The sequence below is a fragment of the Pteronotus mesoamericanus genome, unplaced genomic scaffold (genome assembly GCF_021234165.1).
Source record: "Pteronotus mesoamericanus isolate MK-2021 breed Mesoamerican mustached bat unplaced genomic scaffold, CSHL_Meso_final contig_20, whole genome shotgun sequence".
NCBI classification, from domain to species: domain Eukaryota; kingdom Metazoa; phylum Chordata; class Mammalia; order Chiroptera; family Mormoopidae; genus Pteronotus; species Pteronotus mesoamericanus.
Window position 1 is genome coordinate 95684867 of NW_026555085.1, and position 22530 is coordinate 95707396.

General features: G+C 42.4%; 1 protein-coding gene across 2 annotated transcripts in view; it reads left to right on the forward strand.

Annotated features, from left to right (window-relative positions):
* The window catches only part of ESR1 (estrogen receptor 1), a 236558-nt gene extending 221629 nt beyond the window's left edge, over positions 1–14929 (forward strand). For both annotated transcript variants that reach the window (XM_054570126.1, XM_054570125.1), the window contains 2 exons: positions 10361–10544; positions 14345–14929. In XM_054570126.1, the coding sequence (XP_054426101.1) occupies positions 10361–10544; positions 14345–14579 (419 nt within the window). In that variant the 3' untranslated portion in view covers positions 14580–14929. The remainder of the gene's footprint in view (positions 1–10360; positions 10545–14344) is intronic.
* Positions 14930–22530: the final 7601 nt, after the last annotated feature.

Consider the following 22530-nt stretch of genomic DNA (forward strand, 5'->3'; position numbering starts at 1 on the left):
CCTCCGAGTTTTGGCAGTTACAGATAATGATGCTAACAACATTCATGTGTGGATTTTTAGCGTGGCCATAAATTTTTAACTCCTTGGGATGGGGCCAAGGAGCATGACTGATGGATCGTATTGTAAGAGTATGTTTGGTTTTGTAAGATTCTGCCAAGCTTTCTTCTGAGGTGGCTGTGCAATTTCTCATTCCTGCAAGCAATGAGTGAGACTTCTGGTCTCTCTGCATCCGCACCAGCATTTGGTGTTGCCAGTGTTCCGGGTTCTGGCTGTTCTAATAGGCGCGTTGTGGTATCTCACGGCTGTTCTCATTTGCAGTTTCTTAATGACATATGATGTGGAGCATCTTTTAATATGCTTATTTGCCATCTGTATGGTTCTTCTTTGGTGATGTGTCTATTCAGTCTTTTGCCCATTTTTTTTAAATTGGGTTACGTGTTTTCTTATTGTTGACTTTCAAGGGTTCTTTTTATGTTTTACATAATGATCTTTTATCAAATATATCTCTTTGCAAATATTTCTTCTAGTCTATGACTTGTCTTCTCATTCTCTTGAGTTTGATGGTTCCTAAAACCTTCTTCTGCTGAAGGCTTGTGTTCTAGAGGAGCCTTGGAGTCACTGAAAGATGGGGACAGAGGGCAGGGGGGAGGGACCAGGTGAGCAGGCCCTAGATACACCTATTTCTCCTTCTTTAATCAAAGAAGTGTAACCTTGCCCAGTTTACATGTGAAGATTTCCCATGGTGTTCACTTTCATTTTAAAAGGGGTTTGGATCCTCAAAATGGCTTGAAGATTGCTGAACTAGATGAATTTAAGGTCCCTTTTAAATCCATTATTCTGGAATTCTGAAGCTCTTTCTGGGAATATAATAAAACCTTTCTCTCCTTAAGGAAAAGTGAGATAAAATTGTCACAAGCATGTGACACTTTTCCATGCAATTTTCATCCACTGGAGTGCTCACTTGAAATGATGGAACTGATAATACCTAAAGAATATATATGTATGATCTACATGCCCACTTATTTCTCAGAAATAGTAATTTTTGACACTAATTATATTTTTAAAAATTATCTGAGAAAACTACCAGCCATTTCAATTCCATATCTTGGAAAAAGGGGAAAACTATATCTGAAACTTTCTGGCTCTGGAGATAAATGTGCAAATCAGAACAAAAAAGATGTAACCTTCATTTATTGGAGACAAGTGCTGAACATCACAGGATGTATAAGCTGTGCTATTCAATTCAAGATGACGTGAACTTGTGCATTTACGCCAATTGTATGTTCTTAGTATGTCATTTTCCCCCCTGGATTTGAGATTAAATCAGATGAATGTTTAATCATGTTTTGTAAACATTTACATTTACACTAATACTGTTAGCGACTTGGCAGAAGATGTGTTCTTCATTATTTTCTTTATAAAGTGCCTATTCCACAAAGGGTTTCAAATGGCTTACTACATTTTATTCAATGTAAAGGGACTAAATCAGTAATTGACAAAATCTGCAAAAAGGAAGAATATGAATAAAATAATAAATCCAAGAGTCAGATTAGCACACAGAAGTGTATCAGCAGGGCTCCGGGGAGCGAGTGGGCCACAGACTTGGCTCCAGGTTGCCTTTACTCAGCCAAAGTAAAGAGAAAAACACATTCCATTGTAAGGTTCACAGGCTTTCAATAAAAATAAAATAAACTAGACCAGTTGTTCAACAGAACTTTCTTAGGGAAATCTCTACAAAGTCTATTTCTCACAATGGGGACTTGATAAGGATTGTGCAACGGAAAATTCAAAGTGTTGTATTCTCTGGTGAGAAATGAGAGTGCAGACATTTAGGGTTGCCAGTCAGGGGAAGATCCATGTTTCTGATAATCAGCATGGCAGTGATGAAGGCTAAAGGCCTCCTGTGAGAAATGTTAACTACTCATGGTACTGGCAGGGTGAGCCCAAGCCCTTAATATTGCATCAACAAGGGTGAAGGTCAAGGGCTGGGCTAAGGCACTGTAGGCAGAAAGATGCATAATGTGGAACAGGGAGTATCTAAATGCAATTTCATCACATGATGAACCAGATCAGGCGTCTAATCTCCAGTCTTCCTGTTCTGGATCACTCTTCTCCCTAAGTGTCTGGTACAAATGTCTGGGTGTGCTCTGCTCACTGCTGCTATGTAATAAATCATCCCAACACTTAAAGGCTCAAAAAAAGGTGTGGATTATGTTGGTCAGGAATTGGGGTAAGACACAAATGGAATGGACTGTGTCTTCTCCATAATGTCTGGGGACTCACATAGGGAGACTCCTCAATGAGGGGTAATTTGATAGTCATAAGTTAGAGTCATCTTGAAGTGTCTTTAGTCACATGCTGGCAATTGATGCTGGCTGTTGGCTGGGACATCAGCTGGAACTGTGCACTGGGATGCTTGTCTGTGACCTCTCTGCATAGCCTGGGCTTGCATACAGCCTGGGGCACCATCCCTCCTACAGGCGATGAGGGCTCCAGAAACAAGTGCCATGGCTGACAGGGCAGAAGCTGCACGGCCTGGTGTGACCAGCCTCTCCTTAGAGGCTGAGAAGCATCACTTCCAGACTCTTTTTTTTGTTTGTTTATATTGTTATTCTACTACAGTTGTCCCAATTTTTCCCCCTTTTCCTTCCTCCGCCTAATACAAGTAAGTCATGGGTCCACCAAGAGTCCAGGGAGGTGTGTAGATTATAGAGAAACATGTTGGACGGGAAGCATGTTGTCATCTCAGAGAAATACAATCTGCCTCAAAGTGTAAGCTGCTTCCTGCTCTGTGTTGTTTGTTACTCTATTGTCCTTGAAATACCAGGCAAGAAAAAGTGAGGTCCAAGGAAATGAATTCATCCAGGCTGTTTTGGCCTACCTTTTCTGGGAAAACAAACACAACCCTCAAGACCTCCTAAGACCAGGCCAGCTCCCTGGGACTCGCAGTGCCACCTGAAACCTTGTGAACAGACTCCTCTGTCATAGACAGGCTGCACATTTTCCATCACTGTCTCTTTAGAGTGTCTTCTTTCTGACCTCAGAACTCTGCCAATTGACTGTTTAAAGAACAGGAAAATCAAAACCCTGGGTCTTTCTTTATATATTACAGATATAACTAACAGAAATATGTCCCCTAAGCAACATATGGATTTATAATGGCTTTATCTGAAAAGAGAAAAGGCTAGGATATTATTTATTATAAAAATTAAAAACTCCAGTTTTGCATATAAAAATGAGACACATGGCTGCCACTTGAATTATTTTTTAAAGTGCACATTTAAGCTTTCTCCTTAAGTCATTTGAAGCAGTTCATCAGTTTTGTGACCTGAAAATATCAGTTTTTTTTCTTTTTGAGTCCATTTAAATGTACTGATGTGCCAAGTATTTATCTTTGAGAACAGGGGTGTCCAGCCTGCAGCCCATGGGCTGCACATGGCCCAGGATTGGTATGAATGCAGTCCAACACTAAATAAGTTCTGCACGGACCATTTTTTTTTGCTCATCCGTTTTCGTTAGTATTTGTGTATTTAATGTGTAGCCCAAGACAACTCTTCGTCCTCCATTGTGGCCCTGAGATGCCAAAAGCATCTAGCAGATTTCACTAAAAATTATATGAAATTAATAAATGTCACTGAATCATTAGCACATGATTTCATAGTCATCTGCACCAAGAGGGTGTTTGTGGGTATATAGTGAAGCCAAATACACAGGACTACCATGTTCTGTAGGGTTTTGGCATGAACTCTTATCTTCACTGTGCTCCCTCTCACTTTGAGGCCACTTAGAAGGGAACTTGGATGAGTTTGTGATGTTAAAAATACTAGTGTTACAGTAAATATTGTCCAAAGGTTGTTTTATGGACAGGTTCTTCATCGTCCAGGTAAATAATTACGCATCAGTAGAAGAATGGAAGTATCTTATCTATGGATAAATATTGCTCAAAGCTATACTTTTTTTGTTCAGTTCATGAAATGAGAAGGCAGTTCCTGCATGGCATAAAGCAATCTCTTTGAAACCCTCAGTAGTGTTGGGAGCTGCACCTTTGAGCCATGACTAACTGAACATCCCAATGTCCTGGGCTTGCCCCTTGGTTCTTTAACATATTGATTGCTATGAAGTTTGATAGTATTTTTAATGAATGGTTAACATGATGGGATATGAGGTGGTTCTAGACTCTAGAGCATGGTTTCTGTAACAAAATGTGACAGTATTTATACTTGGGAAGGGAATAACTTCTAAGTAAACTATGCAACCTACAGCCTTAGAAATGTAGAAAATGGCAGCAAAGAAGGCATCCAAATCATCCCTGTGACTTTATCTCTCCTTATACAAATGTATCCATTTATTCAATCAGTAAACAATAAAATATTTCTCATCTTTCAGTAAAGTAAGACAACTTCTATAACAAATACTTTCCCAAATGTATAACGGCTCAAACACATAGAGATTTATTTCTTGTTTACTTAACGATACTGGGTGCAGGAGAAGGTTAGTATCAGAGTCTCTTCCATGTGGCCATTCAGTGACTCAGGGTTCTGGAATCTTGACTGTGTGGTTTCCAAGGTCTTCTGTTCTTGGAAAAAACAGGGAAGACCACACATGATGAGGAAATGCATAGAGAACACATCCTCGAAGTCTTTTTTTGCATCATGATGTGCAGAAAGATGATACAGTCCATGGTTTCAAGATTTTGCATTTTAATGGCTACTAAATAGAGAAACCACGGTAGTCATGTGATTCATGGTGCTAGCTGGGCATCAATGGGGAGTTTTTTGAAAAGACAGGTATCAGAACTCCACTCTTAACTACCAGTCAGTGGGTTTGTTTGGAACTCTGTGGGAAATTCCGAGAGAAAACCACGTTTGAAAATCACAAACCTTAGAGAAAAATCTCTTAGAATTGCCAGTAAACCATACCAGCCTACTAACACTTACATATCCCCTTGAGTATCATGAAATGAAGTAAGTATATAACAGTTTATCTATGTACATAGTTTTTTAAAAAATCAATGTAATTTCATAACTGTCCTGCAAAGGAGAATACTATGAAACTAATTTAAAATAAAATGATATTCAATGTGATGGCCAGTCTTGACTATGGTAAAAAAAAAAAAGAAGTAGTAAAATGCTCCCATGCATTTATAATGAATGTTTGGACAGAAGATGATCAGGTGATTTTCTGTACAGCAAATAGAGGCACATGAAAAAGCTGAGGGAGAGAGAGAGGACCTGAATAAGAAAACTAAAAACTAACCAAAACCCATTTATATGTGATAAAAAAGAAGACATTAGATTAATTTAGTAAACACATCAATAAAAACCAGATTGTCAAAGAATCTTATGGACCAAAAGATAATTTTGCAAATGAGCTGGGCTTTTCATATTTATTGTCCAAGTAACTCCCTTCATTGCGATACAGGATGAGGAAGTGCCCAAGTGTATAGAAACATACATTCTATCTTAATAGGCCATGACATTCAAGGCAAATATTCATTGTCTGAAACTTATAAAGGTCACATCCTTTAGAGTAACTATGGATAAGAAATGATGGATTGGAAAAAAAGAAACGATAATACATGGAAGAGTGATCAACAAGTGCATGAGAAAACTCTGGGGACAATGTCAGTATAAGGCAGGGAGACAAGAGTCCCCAAACAATGTTAATATGTAGTTTCCACAAAATGGATTTCTTACCATGCTCTAAAATTATTTAAAAACATATAGGAGGCAAGAACACAATATTTCATTGACATCTACAACTTGATAGTAGTTGACTCAAATTCTGCTTAGAAGAGCCTTGCATATCATCTTCATATTTGCCACCAGTCATGTTGTTTTTGTTAGTACACTGCACTGAAATCATTTCAACTAAGGGTAGAGTGGGAAAGTTTAAGTAATATATTTAATGGGCAGGCTGCAGAAAGTCAATAAATTACTTAATTTTGAAAAAAAAAGCCAACTATTTAAGCTTCCCTCTCTATAGCCAACTTGCAGGCTGAACCTTTATGTAGAGCCTTGTAAAAGCTTTTCAAACTTTTCACTACAAATTTTTGTTTGTAGTAGGGTGGTTTCAGTTGGACATTATATTAAAAAGATCTTGCCCTGGCTGGTGTGGCTCACTGGATAGAGTGCTGGCCTGTGAACTAAAGGCTCACTGGTCTGATTCCCAGTCTAGCCCACATGCCTGGGTTGCGGGCCAGGTCCCCAGCCAGGGGCACGCGAGGGGCAGCCACACATTGATGTTTCTCTTCCTCTCTTTCTCCTTCTCTTCTCTGTAAAAATAAATAAAATAAAAGTAAAATGAAATGAAATAAAAAATCCTAAGACCTTTAAAATAAAATCTTTCATTTCATTGTTTGGGACTGTCCTGCATATTGTGGGACATCCAGTTTCTCCCGCTGAGTGGCTGTGGCAACCATGAGCTGTTCAAACACCCCACAAGGGCCAGCACCATCCCCAAGGAGAACGGCAGTCATAGGCGGAGCACAAAACAAACATGCTGCTCATCAAACTGCCAACTCCGAAGGCCCTTCTGAACAAGCACACTATTAGCTTGTGGAAGCAATTCCCAGGAGATGCCCTAAAAGGCTGATTTGCCAGCTAAGGTGAACAGGAGAAGAGAAGTTCCTATTTATCCCAGTTGAGTGACAGCTTTCTGGTCCAGACCAATTATTGTAGACTTGAGTTTTCTTTGCTGCCCTTTTCCCTTGAATCATTTCCTTTTATTTTGGTCAAGTTGCCATACACTGAAGGACGATCCACTGTCACATTCTTCCTTTTGGAAAGGAAGCACTGTGACCTTGCTTGAAGAGACTGTCCCTAAGCACTTGGTAAGCTATGGGCCTCAGCAGGCCTCCCGTCTCTGGGAGCCCTTAAACATGCCTCCAGCAGAGGTCAATGGCAGGGCCTGCTGGACACCCCTGGCCATGTTATTGCCTCTTTCCCGGCACATCCAGGTGCATGTGGGCTCTGCGGTGTTCCTGCCCTCAATCCTCCAGCTTCTGGAAAACTCTATTACCTGGAATAGTGATGCAGGTAGATTGGGGGTTCCTATGGAATGGAGAGCAAAAAGAAGGAAGGAAGAGAGTATCCAAGCAAAGTGAAAGAAAGAGTCAGTGAGACCTAGAGAGTGAGAAGAATCGAATTGCGATCTCATTTAAGAGGGTGTTCCTGCGGCCTCGCTGCCCATTCCTTGCTACCATCAGATTTCTCCACAGACTCGTCCTGCAACTCCCCTCGTTGGTTGCAAGATTCCAAATACACAGAAGCCCAGATCTGTCATCAATACTTTAAGAATGGATAATGACATAGAGATTTTTTTTCCATCTTTGGGGTTCGGAGCAACCTCGAGAGTTGCAAAAGCTTGCCTTGTCATGAGAATGATTCTGAAGGTCATAGGTGTCTAATCCTGGCCCTATGCTTCTGGGGACAGTGGCGCAGTGTCCAGGGTGGCAGAAACCACCTGGGATGAGGAAGCGACCAGCAGCCCCATTTTGCTCTTGCTAGAGCACCTGAGCATTCTGGGAATTTGAGGCTCTGTTGTTTCTTCCAAACGGCTCTTTAGGGGCAACAGGTAGTAAATGTGGACCACATTTGGCCAGAATAGCCCAAAAGTCAATTATTGGGGTTTCACTATGACTGTATTTATATTTCTGAGCACATTTGCACAGCTGGGAAGCATCTGCAGATGAGGCTGAGATGATAGGCTATCTTGGTGCCAAAGCAGGACTAGAAAAGCAGGCTTGTTCTGAGAATGGCCTGCCTCCCAAGAGTTGGTGTTAAGAAAATTCTTTCTCCACAGGCAATAGCTGCCCTTAAGGCATTAACACTGAGAAGAAAATAAGGCTTGGAACCTTTAGCATATAATGTAATACATGCACACAGTAGGTTTCCATGATAGCATATGAAAGGAACGACCCTACATGTTCTTGTGAGCACATCAAGGAGGGTGGGGGATCAGCAGCCCAAGAGGAAACTTTACACCCTGGAGTCCAAGCACCAAGGCTCTTACCTTCCTTGCAAAGAGTATAGTGCAATGCTGGCCCTCAGGACATCTGGAATTCTGGCACATTCTGCTCTGACCTGTGCGCATGAATAGGGAAACCAAATGCTGTATCTTCCTGGGCAGAGACCTCAAAGCTGTTTGCTCCTTAAACAAAAATGGGATTATTCGTGAATGAAGCCGGCATCCTGGGTGGTAACAAAAATGGAAATTGGTAGAAAATGCCTCATCCAAATTGGATTAACCCAGCTCTGTGGCCTGGGCATATTCCCAGGATATCCAGCCACATGTAAGGCCTCTGAGGGTTGTGAGGTTGGAATCTGTGTGATGACATAGAGTGTGGTGAGAGGCAGGGTCATGGGGACTCAGCAGAGGCCATGCTGGACCCCCAAACCACTGACCTACACTTTCCCTGACATCCGTTACCTCCCAGCCAATCCAAGGCCACTGGACATCTGCCTGTTTTTCTAATGGATGCCTACTTTCTCTATCAAAAGCCCACATGGAACATAAGTGAAGTAATCCAGCAATTCCTGCCTTCCCCACTATGGGTCTGCTGCTTATTCACTCTGTGCTCTCTTTGCTTTGGATCAGAGTACTTCTGTGCACCAAAAGCGATGTTGTTCTTTTCAACTGCACGTAAGCCCAGATCCTGACCTTTCTGGTTTCATCGTTGTTGTTATTGTTCTCTTTGTTGTAAAGCTTAGCCATTTTCTATTCTGGGCAATTACAACTTTGTTTACTACGAGTTCTTCTGTGTAAATGTTTCCCCATTCCCAACCTGCAGGCTGTGGTGTGAGCCATAACTCATCCCCTCATTACTACTACAAAGCCAGGGGATGATGAACTTGGGAGCCTCAACTTGAAGGTACCAGGGAGGGGCCGGGAGGGAGAAGGGGAAATAAATCTATGAGAGGGCCAATGGGCTAAATAGAAATAAGGCTGAGAAAATATGGCTAAGTACTATGTATCATTGGGAGAAAATATCACCTCATCTGTTTCCCACAAGATAATACATGAGAATTAGGCAGAATGGAGCTTATTGTGGAGTATTTACTTGATAGGAAAATCCATTCTTGTGGTCCTAAGACAAGATGGATCCATCCTTACCTCCTCCTGCTCTCAGTACTGTTTACTTCTTTACCAGTCTTTTGCTTTTGGTCCTTGGACTGAGCTGAGAACTTAGTTCAATACTCAGGATTCTTTCTGTTGCAAGCACGAGAAACCCAAACCCATACTTCTTAAGCAAAAAGGGAACTTATGGATTCATGTGTTAGAAAGGATACTATGAACACTCCATAGTGAAATCAAAAACAAAAAAAATGTAAGCAGTGGGCCTCTATAATTGGAACCAGGATTCCTCTCTCCCCGGCCAACTGTCACCTCTGCTTGATATTGGAATGATCTGCAGACAGGAGCTCTGTGTGCTACAGGAAGATACCACTAGGTGACAGTCCCATATTCTCATCCTTCCAGCTCAGCAACCCTGGAGGAAAGAATTTCTGTCTCATGACTTCCTATACAATTCCAGAGAAAGCTCTGATTTTTTCTCTGGAATTGTATATGGATGTTGTGAGGCGGAGTTATTATTGTCCAAAACACTAGAGTAACCTGATTGGTTCTGAGTCTGTGTGTGGCCCCAAGAGTAGGCTCTAGGGCCAAAATAAAGGGAAGAGGGGAAAAAACATGCCTAACAGTGAAAAATAGCACTCTCCACTGCCCTCTTCACCATATCCTGTAAACCTCTCATCTAGGATGAAAAGTACTAGGGCTCTAAACTTGACCTGAAAGGTAACAGTAAGTTGTGTCCTACCTGGAAAAATTACCTGTCAATCACTTAGCAAATTGCATTCACTCTCTCTGTGTGGCTCACCAAGAGGTCACTTGTCTCCTGAGCATCTCCACTATAATGACCAGATATGGAATCAGCTTGTTATGGTTCATTCTCGGCATTGTTCTCTCCATTGATTGAGTTATCTTGGTTAATGCATCTCTCTGCCCTTGGTTTTTTCATTTGAAAGGGAATGATAATTTCCCTCTCACTGGGTTGTCATCAGCATTAATGGATAGTTTGTATTGGTGTCAAACCTGTCAGCGAGGCAGCGGCTAGTAGAACCATCACAACCCCAAGGCTAACAGTGCCCTTCCTGGGACTCTTGATGACCAACCCTGGAAATTGGCTCACACATGGGAATTTTGCACAGCTGTTTGGATCAAATGAGTCCCTCACTTCCCCCTTGCTGTGCAAGGGAAGGGTGCTGGCTCAATATGACGTCCCACACACACATTTAGTCTCCTCGACTTCACCCTCTCGAAGTTTGTTTCTCACACACTCTCTCTCTCTCTGTACATTCAGGAGTGTACACATTTCTGTCCAGCACTCTGAAGTCTCTGGAAGAGAAGGACCATATCCATCGTGTCCTGGACAAGATCATAGACACATTGATCCATTTGATGGCCAAGGCAGGCCTGACTCTGCAGCAGCAGCACCGGCGCCTGGCCCAGCTCCTCCTCATCCTCTCCCACATCAGGCACATGAGGTGAGGCATCCTTGGGTTCCCCACAGGACAGACATAAAGAAAACAAGCCCCCAAACATAGGTTACAGCTGGCCCAGGAGGGGCTGGTGCCTGGATGCAGGGAGCACACTTGGAACAGTTTCTGGCATATAATAAAAATAAATGCTTTGGGGGATGGAAGAAGGAGGCTTTAAACATGTCTGGGCATAGGGCAAGTGTCAGAGAAGGCCCCATAGAGGAAGCCATATTTATACTCAGTTTGAAGCATGTGCAAGGTCTTACAGAGGGGAGAGTATGCTATGTGCATGTTGGGGAAAGAGGGCAATTTTGGTCATTCTTTAAACTTTGTCCCACTTAATCAGGGAGGTCTCTGAAGGCACTGGGCATGCCCATCGTATTTCCTCTGTCAAAATCCCCTTACTTCACTCAGAAATCCTGAACAAGAGCCTCTGTGCCCAGACGCATCAGGAAGGGTCAACGCTGACTCCTCCATTCCTCTCAAATCTCTTCTTGTCCCCACCCCCACCCACTTCCATGACCCTTGTCCAAGCCACCATTATTTCCCTCCAGGGTTCTGCACCAGCCACCTAATCCTTCTCCTTGCCTCCAATCTTGTTCCTTTCAATTTTTTTTCCCCCATGATGGAGAGTGACCATCCTAATAGCAAATTCGATCCCATCATTTCTGTACTTACAACCTTGAAATGGCTTCCTGTTGTTTTTAAGTAAAAGTAGAAATCCCTTTATTTTGCTTATATCACTTTTTTATGCTCTAGCCCCTGCTTAACTTTGCAGGGCTTCCTCATACTCTACGTTGGGGCCATAAACAACTGTTCTATGAGTCATGGGGGAGCCTACTCCAGGCTGCAGATTAGCTGGGCAGCTCAGTTTATCTCTGCTTGGGTGGCCTCACACATCTGTGAGTCAGCTGATTGAGGCTGGACACAGGTGGGAGACAGCTTCAAGTTGCAGGCCTGCAGATTGGGCAGGTACCTCAGTTCCTTAGCCTCCTGTCCCCACAGGTTAGCTGGGACATATTATTTTCATAACAATGGCAGAAGCATAAGAAAGCAACCCATGTTGGACAAGTGCATTTTAATATTTTAATTAAGTTACATCTACTAACATTCTATTGGTCAAGCAAGTCATGTGATGAAGCCCAAAGTCAAGATCATGGACACATGGCACTGGGAGTACATACTTCTGAACAGCAAGCTGATCTGTCATAGCTTAGAGATTTTCTATCGAAACTGAGGAAAGACCTTACCAGAGGAAATAGAGCCTTTCTGTTACAAAAGGTGAAGTGGCCTCATTTCCATTCTAAACAGACATGTAAGTTGGCTGGCCGGAGGCTTAGACTGTATTGTTCTCACGGAAAGAACTCGACCTGCAGGGAAGAGATGAACTAAGTGGCGGACTTTTGACTCCACGAAAGCCAAGAAATGAGGTGAAGTGGCGACAGTAGGGAAACAGGTACCCATGTGTGACCTTGGGCTTACACCAGGGCTTTAGGAATGAAAAAGATCCCTTTTCTTAGTGGCTACAAGGGAAGAAGTGTCTGAAAAAGGTCAGATTAAATTTTAAGGGACTTTCAAACCTTGAGACTATGTTTAAGGGATTTTTGAACCTTGAGACTTTGGGTCAAATGGCAAGAAGTTTGCCCATTAAAGTCCCAGATGCCAGGTTTTCTGGAGACAACATTGAAAATTTTTAGCTTTTTGAGAAAATATATGTAGCTTTCCTTTTTTGTATACTCTACAGTGACCCATATAAAGTCTTATTCTTCGTATATGCTCATAGCATTATTACTGAGTGATGAATGAATGAATGAATGATCTGAGTATTTTCCTTACCCTGGGAATTTGAAATTCCCAAATAATGGCTTCTACTTGGCAAAGTTTGGGAGAAAGTGACTGTAGTCTGTTTTCAGAAATTCCCCCCAACTCCCAGTGTCACAGACAAAGCTCTTACCTTGACCAGGTAGAGTAGGTGACTGCATGTGGAGTACACATTTCCAAATATTTCCTGTTCCTTTGGATGAATATAACCAAGAGAGGAGTGGACAATGTACCAGAATTATGTAAGCCTCTACCAAATTGTCTGGCTGAGACCATAACTTTTTCTTAAAGAAATGTGAAGTTTTAACTCTGAGCTAGGAATTTCAAAGATGTTGCAGAAACCATGTATTGTAGATGTAGATTTGTATTTGTTAGTAGGCATTGCTGGATTTTCAAATCTATTAACTGCTTTTCAGCATTAATTAACCAAATTAATTAAGAACAAATATATCTGCATTGAATTTACAGGCTCTGCTGGTTTTACTGGAAATGTATAGTTGAGGGGAACAGCAGTGAGTTCTCTAGAGCGTCTGTCTGAATTGTGTGAAAAGCTGGAGCCAAGTTGCTATTCTGTTGAAAGCTTTGGTCACTTTCTCTCTCTTACTCACACACATACATACACACACACACACACACACACACACACACACCCCCCAATATTTTGGTGCCTCATTGCAATCTGTCTAAATCACAGAACTCTGCTTTGTTAAGCTTGGGCCCAGCCATATGTGGTTACTCAGAGAATTTGACACAAGACTTCATCTGACTGTAAATGTGGTTCATTAGGTTGCATGAGCAGGACAGTGTCAGAGCCAGGGGGCATTTCACTTTAAGGACATTTTAAAGGAAAACAAACAAAAAACAAACAAAACACCACTTAAACCCATAATTTAGGCTGTGGTGTTGTAAGGCCTAAGCAGCTCACATTCTGTGTTTCCATGGCAGGTCTCCAACTTGAGCTGACATTTCCCCTGCTGAGAATGCAAATAGATTCTAGGGCATTCTCTGGGTCCTGCCTACTCATGACACTTTTTAAAATTTTAAGACAGATTATAGTTGTTCTATTTTTTTTTCTTAGTATACGGTGGGGGCAGAGCAGAGTTGGGGCTGGCAGAGGAGCACAGAGGAGGAGTGTGGTAAGAGGAGACATGCCATGTGCCTACATTTCCCTGTGTCTTTTTGCCCCCTGTTTTCTGCATTTTTAGCACGTTCCTGGCCCTGTTGTGGGCCACGATAGGCAAATTCTTGCCCCTCATGGAACCTGCAATGTGTTTGTTGATACGTGTGTGTATGCATGTGGGAGTAGCTTAGGTGGTCAGGAATAAACATAAACACCAACGTACATAAATAGAAGACTTTCAGGTAGGAAAATAGAGTCATATCCAAGGGGATGCCTGAGGCCAGGGACTTAAGGCCATTGCCCCTGGGGTGGCAAGAGGCCTTTCAGCAAGGGCAGCATTTGAAGGTCTGAGGGAAGCGCATTCCAGACAGAAGGACCAGCAAGTGCAGATACCTGAGTCTGGGAGTAAAGCGAGCTCCGTTTCTTCAAGGGACAGCCCCAAACCCAGGGTGGCAATAGGGGGTGTGTTTGGGGAGAGAGGCAGGAGGAGCACTGAGAGGTCGGTGCAAGTCACAGCAGCCGGACCTTTCAGAGCTAGGAAAGATGTTTAGATTTTATTCTGAGTTCAGTGGGAAACCAGCTGAAAGTTTGAAGTAAGGGGATTTCTTGAACTGTTTTCCACGTTTTAAAAAAACACCTCCTATTTGGCTGTGTATCTCATCTGCTCTCTGTTGAGATAGGACGCTGATAGAAGGGAATAGACTCCCCTTCGAGTCAGTGGGAGGAAAGCCTAAAGCGGCTCTTTACACAGGAAGCGGGACTGGCCTGTGTCTTTGGAGCTTTTACTTCTGCCATCTGGGAACCTCAGAGCCTGGGGTTTGCGGTGGTCTGAAGCGGTCCTCTCTCTGTGTCTTCCCACCCACAGTAACAAAGGCATGGAGCACCTGTATAGCATGAAGTGCAAGAACGTGGTGCCGCTCTACGACCTGCTGCTGGAGATGCTAGATGCTCACCGCCTGCGCTCCCCAGCCAACCGCGGGGGCGTCCTCGCGGAGGAGATGCACCAGGGCCAGATGGCCAGCGCCGGCCCCCCTTCATCGCATTCCTTGCACACATATTACATCAGTGGGGAAGCAGAGGGTTTCCCCACCACCATGTGAGAGCTCCGTGGCTCCCCCAAGTTTCTGAGAATCCCCGCAGCCTTCTATCCACGTCATACACCACAATAGCAAAATTCTGCTCCTGAACGCACTCTGGCATGCAACCACCACGGCTTTATAATACTAGTGGCCATTCGTTTGCTTGCTCAGTTCTTAGCGGCACACCTCCTTTTGGGAACAGCCAAAGGGATTCCAGGGCTAAATTCCTTGTAACAGCTCTCTGTTCTCCCTTTGCAACATTACTAAAGCATAAGGATTCCTGCAGCTTTTCAAAACTGAACTGGGTCTGCGAGCTGGGGCTCAGAAGAGCCTGTGCATTTGAGCTCCCTGTTGAGAGCCAGGCCTGGAAAGTGGACGTTTCACCTCTGTGAAGCACTTTTTTAATGAATCTAAGCCACAGGGAAAAAAAATAGAAAGTGGCTCCTTTAACTGCTGACTTGGAGAAAGCTAGATCAAGGGTTTATTACAGTGTCCTCTTGTATTCCTATAGTAACACATGATTTTATTAAAGTAACACTTCAAAGCTTTTGCTCTGTTGCTCGGCTGTAGCCGAATGTTCGGTGATTTGTCTCTTCATTTCCCGTATAGGAATACAAGATGCACACAGGGAAGGAAGACCCCCTAGTTGCCAAGACTTTGTCAACTGAATACACTGCACCTTCAGAGTTGCTGCATACTCTCACGTTGGCTTTTGAGAGCACTGTGTACAGGTCTTGGGTCCCAGTTAATTCCCGCTTCCCATGGACCTATGGGAAACAGCAAGTTGATCCCAGTTAAGTCACCTCTCCATACACCAATGTCCCTGTGAGGGATAAAATTCTTGTTTTTTTGTTTGTTTGTTTGTTTTTTCTTTTTTACAAAAGAGAGCCCTCTCTCTCCAAGACTGCAGTTAGTCAACTTCAGGACCAGTGGCAGTGTGGTCTCACACTTACAGCAGGGGGCGCTCTGCTTGGATCTTCCTGGTGTATAACTTACACTGAAAGTGAATGAGTCTTGTGTGGAGTGCCCAGCCTGTGACCAAAAGTCCTTTCAATGAGTGAGCACCCGAGTGGCACTGTAAGCCCTGGGGCACTGGGCTAAAATAGTAAACATGCCTGACCGTTGTAGGCACTAGAGGACAGGGAGGAAAGCAGGGTTGACACTGGACGAGTCTGTGAGGCTCAGGGTGGCCCCCCCACAGGCGGCAGCCCCCCAGGACAGCCACACTGCACTGCGGGCTGCCCTGGGGTCCATGGGGCAGTCCTCTCCTCTCCATTTCCCTGTGTGGCCTTGATTGGACAGCTGTGTCCCTCCAGCTAGCTGAGCATACCCTGAAGCCAGGGAGGGGCCCAGGGGAGGCACTCTCGCTACCCAGGTGCCTGGGGCCTGCTCAGACTACACGTGCCCTTGGTTATTTAGACATTACCCAAAAATAAGGGTTTGGGCTCTGGGGGGAAACAGAAAAAACTTCCCCCAGACCTCATTTCATTAAACTGTGTAAGCCAGAAGAGCGAGACTAAAATTGGGCCACAGGAATCTATCGACCTATAGACTAAAAAAGAAAGTCTCACTCCAGCCTTGTCTAGGACCTTTGCCTGTAGGGAGAGCAATTACGGGTTTCCTCTTCTCAGCTGAAAAGGAAGCTTGGTTTCCTCCGGTGACCTCACCGTCTATAATCTGAACCCCGCTGAGAGGTGATGTGTCAACCAATAACCCAGCCAAGCTTCTAGGGCTTCTCTGGGAATGCCTATTTCAAGAAGTGGATTTCGTTCATTTCTAATTGCCCAGTCAATGGTCACTGAGGGACTCAGAATCACGAAGGGCAAAAAAAAAAAAAAAAAAAAAAAAAAAAAAGGAGTTTTTTCCATATATGTGCATCTAAATTTGGGGGCAATTTTATGTGTCGTCAGTAAGAATATGTTTGGAACATAATTCTTTTATTGTTGTTTTGTTTAAGAAGCACCTTCTATAGTATAATATATATATTTTTTGAAATTACAATGCTTGTTTATCAGACAATTGAATGTAGTAATTCTGTTCTGGATTTGATTTGACTGGGTTAACATGCAAAACCAACAAAAACATTCAGTTTTTTTTTCTTTGTATACAGTCATTGATGCCTAAGTCCTCGTGATTATTCATTTAAATGAAGATCACATTTCATATCAAGTTTTATATCCACAGTAGACAAAATCGCACTAATCCAGATGTCTATTGTTGGATATTGAGTGATAGACAATCTTATGTAGCAGAGATTATGCCTGAAAAGGAAAATTTATTCAGGGCAGCTAATTTTGCTTTACCAAAATATTAGTAGTAATATTTTTGGACAGTAGCTAATGGGTCAATGGGTTCTTTTTAATGTTTATACTTAGATTTTCTTTTAAAAAAATAAAAACAAACAAAAAAATATTAGGACTATAGATGATATAATACCAGCTAAATCCAAACAATACTACAGTGGAGGGGTTTTACATTATTCATCTAATGTATTTGTATTCATGTTAAGATACTACTATATTTGAAATGGGCAGAGAATACCAGGAGGCTGGAATGTTAGCCCAGGAGTCTCAAATAATTATGGAAATCTCTTTTTATTCTTATTTGAAGTGCCACTAATGGACAGCTGACACTTTGTAGCAAATGTTGCTGTTGGGTGTAGGAACATGCTGTGTTTTTCCCCCACTATGAGGGTATTTAGAGTTTAAAAGACACGGTTAGCCTGGGGTGTGGGTTGGGATGCTGTGGGGAAGTTCAGGAATTTGGAGAACGGGAAATACGGTAACAAGAATCAGGAAAGTATTGTGAGGCGGATCAATACCGGTGCACTGGGTGTGCACCAAGGTTCAGACTTCTGCCCTGCAAACCACAAATAACTAGCTCTGACAGCCATTTCTGAAATGACAGCTTGAGTTCCGGGGAAGGACCAGTGGCATCCACAGTCCTCTCCTAGGAGTAGCCAGCAGGCTGTGTTCCTTTTGGCCACTACTGACCTCCAGGCTTGCTGTCATGACTCTGTAATGCTGTCACATGACAATCAGAGAGGCTGTTCATCCAAAGAGAAGACCCCTGTAGGTTGCAAAATCCCTAAGGAAGTGCTATCTGTGAGTAGATTTCCCTACTAACTTTGTAAGTGTGTTTAACCATGTCAACATCCCAGGCCTTTCCGGGGCCGAACAAATAAGGGACTTACTGATAAATTACTTTTGGTCCCATTCAGGTGTTCTCACCTGTCAAAATCTTACACATTCACATGGCCGTTGATGCAGGCCATTGGTGTAGAGTACCCCTACACAGAACCCATTCCGGATCTTTCCCTATTCCAAATCTTATACCGGCTCTGAGGCAGACTGTGCGTGCTCGGGATGACCACTGGGACCAGAGTCATGTCTAATATTCCCCAGCAAATCTGCTTTGAGAAACTAGCTATTGAAGGCAAAGAGAGTCATTCACTAGCTTAGGAGGCAGCCACAGTTCTCTTTGGAGCAAGTCTTGGGAGGATGAGCCAGATTGCACTGCGTACTTCCTTAGGTGAGCTCCCGACAAATTCACCCTCGGCTGCAGCAAAGGAATTTAACTGTGGTTCCAAACACCCATCTTCTCATTAGTGTGACTACTCCGACTGCATTCCCTGTCCATTTGGATTTAAGTGAGAGCGGCCTCCTTCTAAGTCATTTTCAATTGTTTTCTAAGTAACAGCTGCCTCTATTATGGCACTTCAATTTTGCACTGTCTTTTAGATATTCAAGAAAAATTTCTATTCTTTTTTTTCACATCCGAATGTGCCTGAACTTTTAAAATATGTAAATGCTGCCATGTTTTTAACCCATCTCGAGTGTGTTTGCACAGAGCTGTGTACCCTGGAGACAACAAACAGCCCCAAGAACAGGTGCCTGAGACACGGACCCCTTTGCATTCACAGAGAGGTCATTGGTTACAGAGACTTGAATTCATACATGACATTATGCCAGTTTATGTTCTCTCATGACTTAAAAACAATGCTTTTTGTGCACTACATACTCTTCAGTGTAGAGCTCTTGTTTTATGGGGAAAGGCTCAAATGCCAAACTGTGTTTGATGGATTTATATGCCCTCTTGCTGATGCATATCATTATTGATGTGATTCTGTTTTGTTGCAGCTTTGCTTTGTTTAATGAAACACACTTGTAAACCTCTTTTGCACTTTTAAAAAGAATCCAGTGGGATGCTCAAGCACCTGTAAACAATTTTCTCAATCTATTTGATGTTCAAATAAAAAATTACACAAAAGAGAACAGGTGTTTGGTTTTTTTAAATTTTTCTTTTGCTAAACTCTGCTTCTTGCCAATGCTTCACCACTGACCACCTAAGACCAAGACGAGGAAATGCATCGATAGAGCCCAGTGAATCCTGACCATCAGTCGGATGCCAGGCTCCTGGCCCGCATCCACGATGTGCTCCTCTCCCAGGCCCATGAGGAAGAGGGTGGACATTAGAGTCAGGCACACCCGGCTTCGCTTCTTAGCGCCACCACGTACAGGTTTTATGATGGGGCTTCCACTTCTTCATCAACACAATGGTTCCAGGAACACCTAGTTCAAAGGGTGAGGAGTATAAGAGGTACTCATTAAAATTGTAGTTGTTTTGTAATGCCTTAACTCAGCCCTTTCCTGTGAGGGAGAAGGCAGAAGCTTGAGAGTAATTTTCATATGAATGAACAAGTGAATGGGTGAATGAATGATCTGAAACTTATGTAATTCACTCCAAAACCTCTCCACCCATCACAAAGGTTAAAGCAGGAATGACTCATACTCCAACCCCCCTTCCCCGCTCCCCCAGGTTTCCATTTCAGGACTCCTTGTCCTTTGCAGAGCTTCCTGCACATTTCCCTTTTACCCATTTTCTCTGTGATTTGATGAATCGGGAGGAAAAACGGTGTAACTTATTGAGAGGCAACAGAACACACACACAGGCTCGCTGCTAGATTGCTTGGTTTGAATCCCTTTATTGTGAGACCTTGGGCGAGGCAATTTCCCTGTGTCCCTTTCCTCACCTGTGAAGAGAGAACAGTGCCACCTGGGCTGTGAAGATGACTTGGGTTAAATCACAGAGAGCAGCGAAGGACAGAGCCCGGTGTGCTTCTCTCCTTCCCGAGTCCTCTCCAACTGCGTGTCTGCACCCACGCCTTTATTCGGACAAATTTAGGTTTTTTACATTGTTTGAGTCATTTTGATTCTAAGTAACTCTCCTGTTTTCTTGTTCTTATCATACCTGGGCAAGTTCTATTTTGATTTTCCTCGGTTTCCTCATGTCTAAAATGGAAATAAGAACAGTACCACCCCACTGGGCTATTACGGGGCTTAAAAAGATAAATATCTAAAATACCTGGTATAGGACCACATATAGTAAGCTCTTGGTTCATATTGGCTATCACTATTCTAAGTGTTATTACCCTCTGTGAGCATTTATATTTAATGGAATTATTAATAGGTTTGGATTTACACTTGACATTTCATTATTGTTTTATACATCTCTGTTTTCATTTATGTTTTCCCCCTTACTGGTCACTCCATTTTTGTTAAACATTTTTAGGGTTTAACTGTTTCAATTTTTCTATTGATTTTAACTGTTTAACTGTTTTAATTTTTCTATTGATTTTTGTTCTCATTTGAAAATTATTTTCTCAGTGGTTGATACACCTTGACTTATCACAGTAATATTAACTAATATTAACTGATAAACCAAAATAAAAATCTTCTCTCCAAAATTGCTCCATTCTCTCTCCCTCCTTTGCATTACTATTGCCACATATATTATATCTCTATATATTATAAGCTCAATGATAAAATGTTGTATTTACTGACTTATGCAACTTTAAGTATTTTAAAGAAGTTAGATAAGAAGTGAGGAAAATATACCTTGTACTTATAGATTTTAAAAATTTGAATCTCAGTATTTACCATTTTCAGAGCTTTTCATTTTTTTCTCTGCATTTAAGTTACTGTCTGGTGTCATTTTCTTTCAGTCCAATGGAATTCCTTAGTATTTCTTGTAGGGCAAGTCTACTAGCATTGAATTCTCTGTTATTGTTTATCTGGTGAGGTAGTTATTTGACCTTCAGTTTTGAAGGATTTTTTTTTTTCTTCTGGGTATAGAATTCTTAGGTGACAGGTTGTTTTTTCCATAACTTTTAAATTTATCATCCCCTGTCTCTGGCCTCCGTTGCTTCAGTCCTTTGATGCTCACTTGTATCTGCTGCGCGGCTGAGTCACCTTTTCCTTGCTGCTTTCAAGATTTTCTCTCTCTCTCTCTCTCTCTTTTTTTTCCCCTGAACAGCATGACTATGATGTGTTTAGGTGTAGGTCTTTTTGTATGTATCCTATATGGGAGTCACGAAGATTCTTGAATGTGTAGATTGATGTTCTTCGTCAAGTTTAGGGTTTTCAGCCATTATTTTTTCAAATAATTTTTCTTTCCCTTTATCTATCCCTCTCCTCTGTGACTCTCATTAGTTACATGTCAGTTCCTTTGATGTTGTCCCACAAGTTTCTGAGGCTCTGTTCATTTTTCTTTAATCTTTTTTCCATTTTTGTTTTTCAAATTAGGTGATTTCTAGTCATTTGTTTTCAAGGGGACTGATTTTTTTCACCTGCCCCCTTGAATTTGAGGTTGAACTCTTACAGTGAATATTTCATTTCAGTTAGCAGCTATTTCAGCTCCAACATAAAAAATTTAGCTCTTTTCCCTATCATTTCTTTGTATTATTGAGAATTCCTATTTGTTGATTCATTGTTGTCATACTTTAATTCTTTAGACATGATTTCCTTTAGCTGTCTTAACACATTTATATTAGCTGTTTGAAGTCTTTGTTGACTAAAACCAGCATCTAGGGAGGCACATAAACAGATTCTTTTGACCTCTTTTATTTCTGAGTATAGGTCACATTTTATAATTTTTACTGAAAACTGAATATTTTAGACACCGTTTTATAGCAACTCTCGATTCTAATCCTTCCTAGAGTGGTTGCTCTTGGTGGTGCATCTTGTTGTTCATTCCTTTGTCTAGTGACTCATCTGTGTTAAATGTGTGAAATTTGTCTCTCTTACATTGTTTGGCCTCTGATGTTTCTGCTAGCTTCTTACACTAGTTTCTTGTTTTGGTTTTTAAGCTTGACCTCCTGGGAACTGCCCAGGATCTGCATAGCTTTGTGGTTATCCAACGACTGGACAGAGATTGCCTAACACCTGGGACCAGTGAGGCTTCTGTCCTCAGCGGATGGGCCCATGTGTCCATGAGGGAGGATATGGGACTGTCAGGCTGTTTTCAAGTCTTATCCAGCTTTTGCCCGGGCACTTTCTGGCCTCAGTTACACATGTTATACAGCCTCAGGCAGGAATGTGCTTGCCACAACCGCAGCCACAACCTCAGGGTAATGGACCCTGAGCCTTCCCTGCTCACCCACCAAATCAAGTGAGTTGCCTGGGACCATGGCCACAGCAACAAAGCTGTCAGTCCTTATGACGTGCCCTGCTGTGCTCCTGACCAGACTGTGGGGGGCGGGGAATAGAAGCAGGCCTAAGCAAGAACGCCATGGATATGCACTGTAATTACCCAAAGTTCAGCAGTTTTTTAAGCATAAGCACCTCTCATATTGTTGAATTACTTTGGCTACCTTGCAGAGTGCTGCAGTGGTTGTTTTTTGTCAGTTTTGTTCAGGTTGATACTTGCTTTTAGGAGTGAGGATTTACTGACCTCCTTACCTGGCCAGCTTTAGCTGGAAGTCCATCTCTCTACACTCCCTGTCTGTCCCTTATTATTTTTCTCAAAATACCAAGGAACAGAGTTGTCTGCTTGTGCCATATGTTATTTTCCCAGTGTTTAGAAAGCTTCTGGGGGAGTATTTAGCACTGTGTTGAACTTTTAAATCTACCATTGGGGTGTGTCACAGTTGGAATGCCTGACTCGGGGTAGAGCCGACCCACACAGTGGCTCC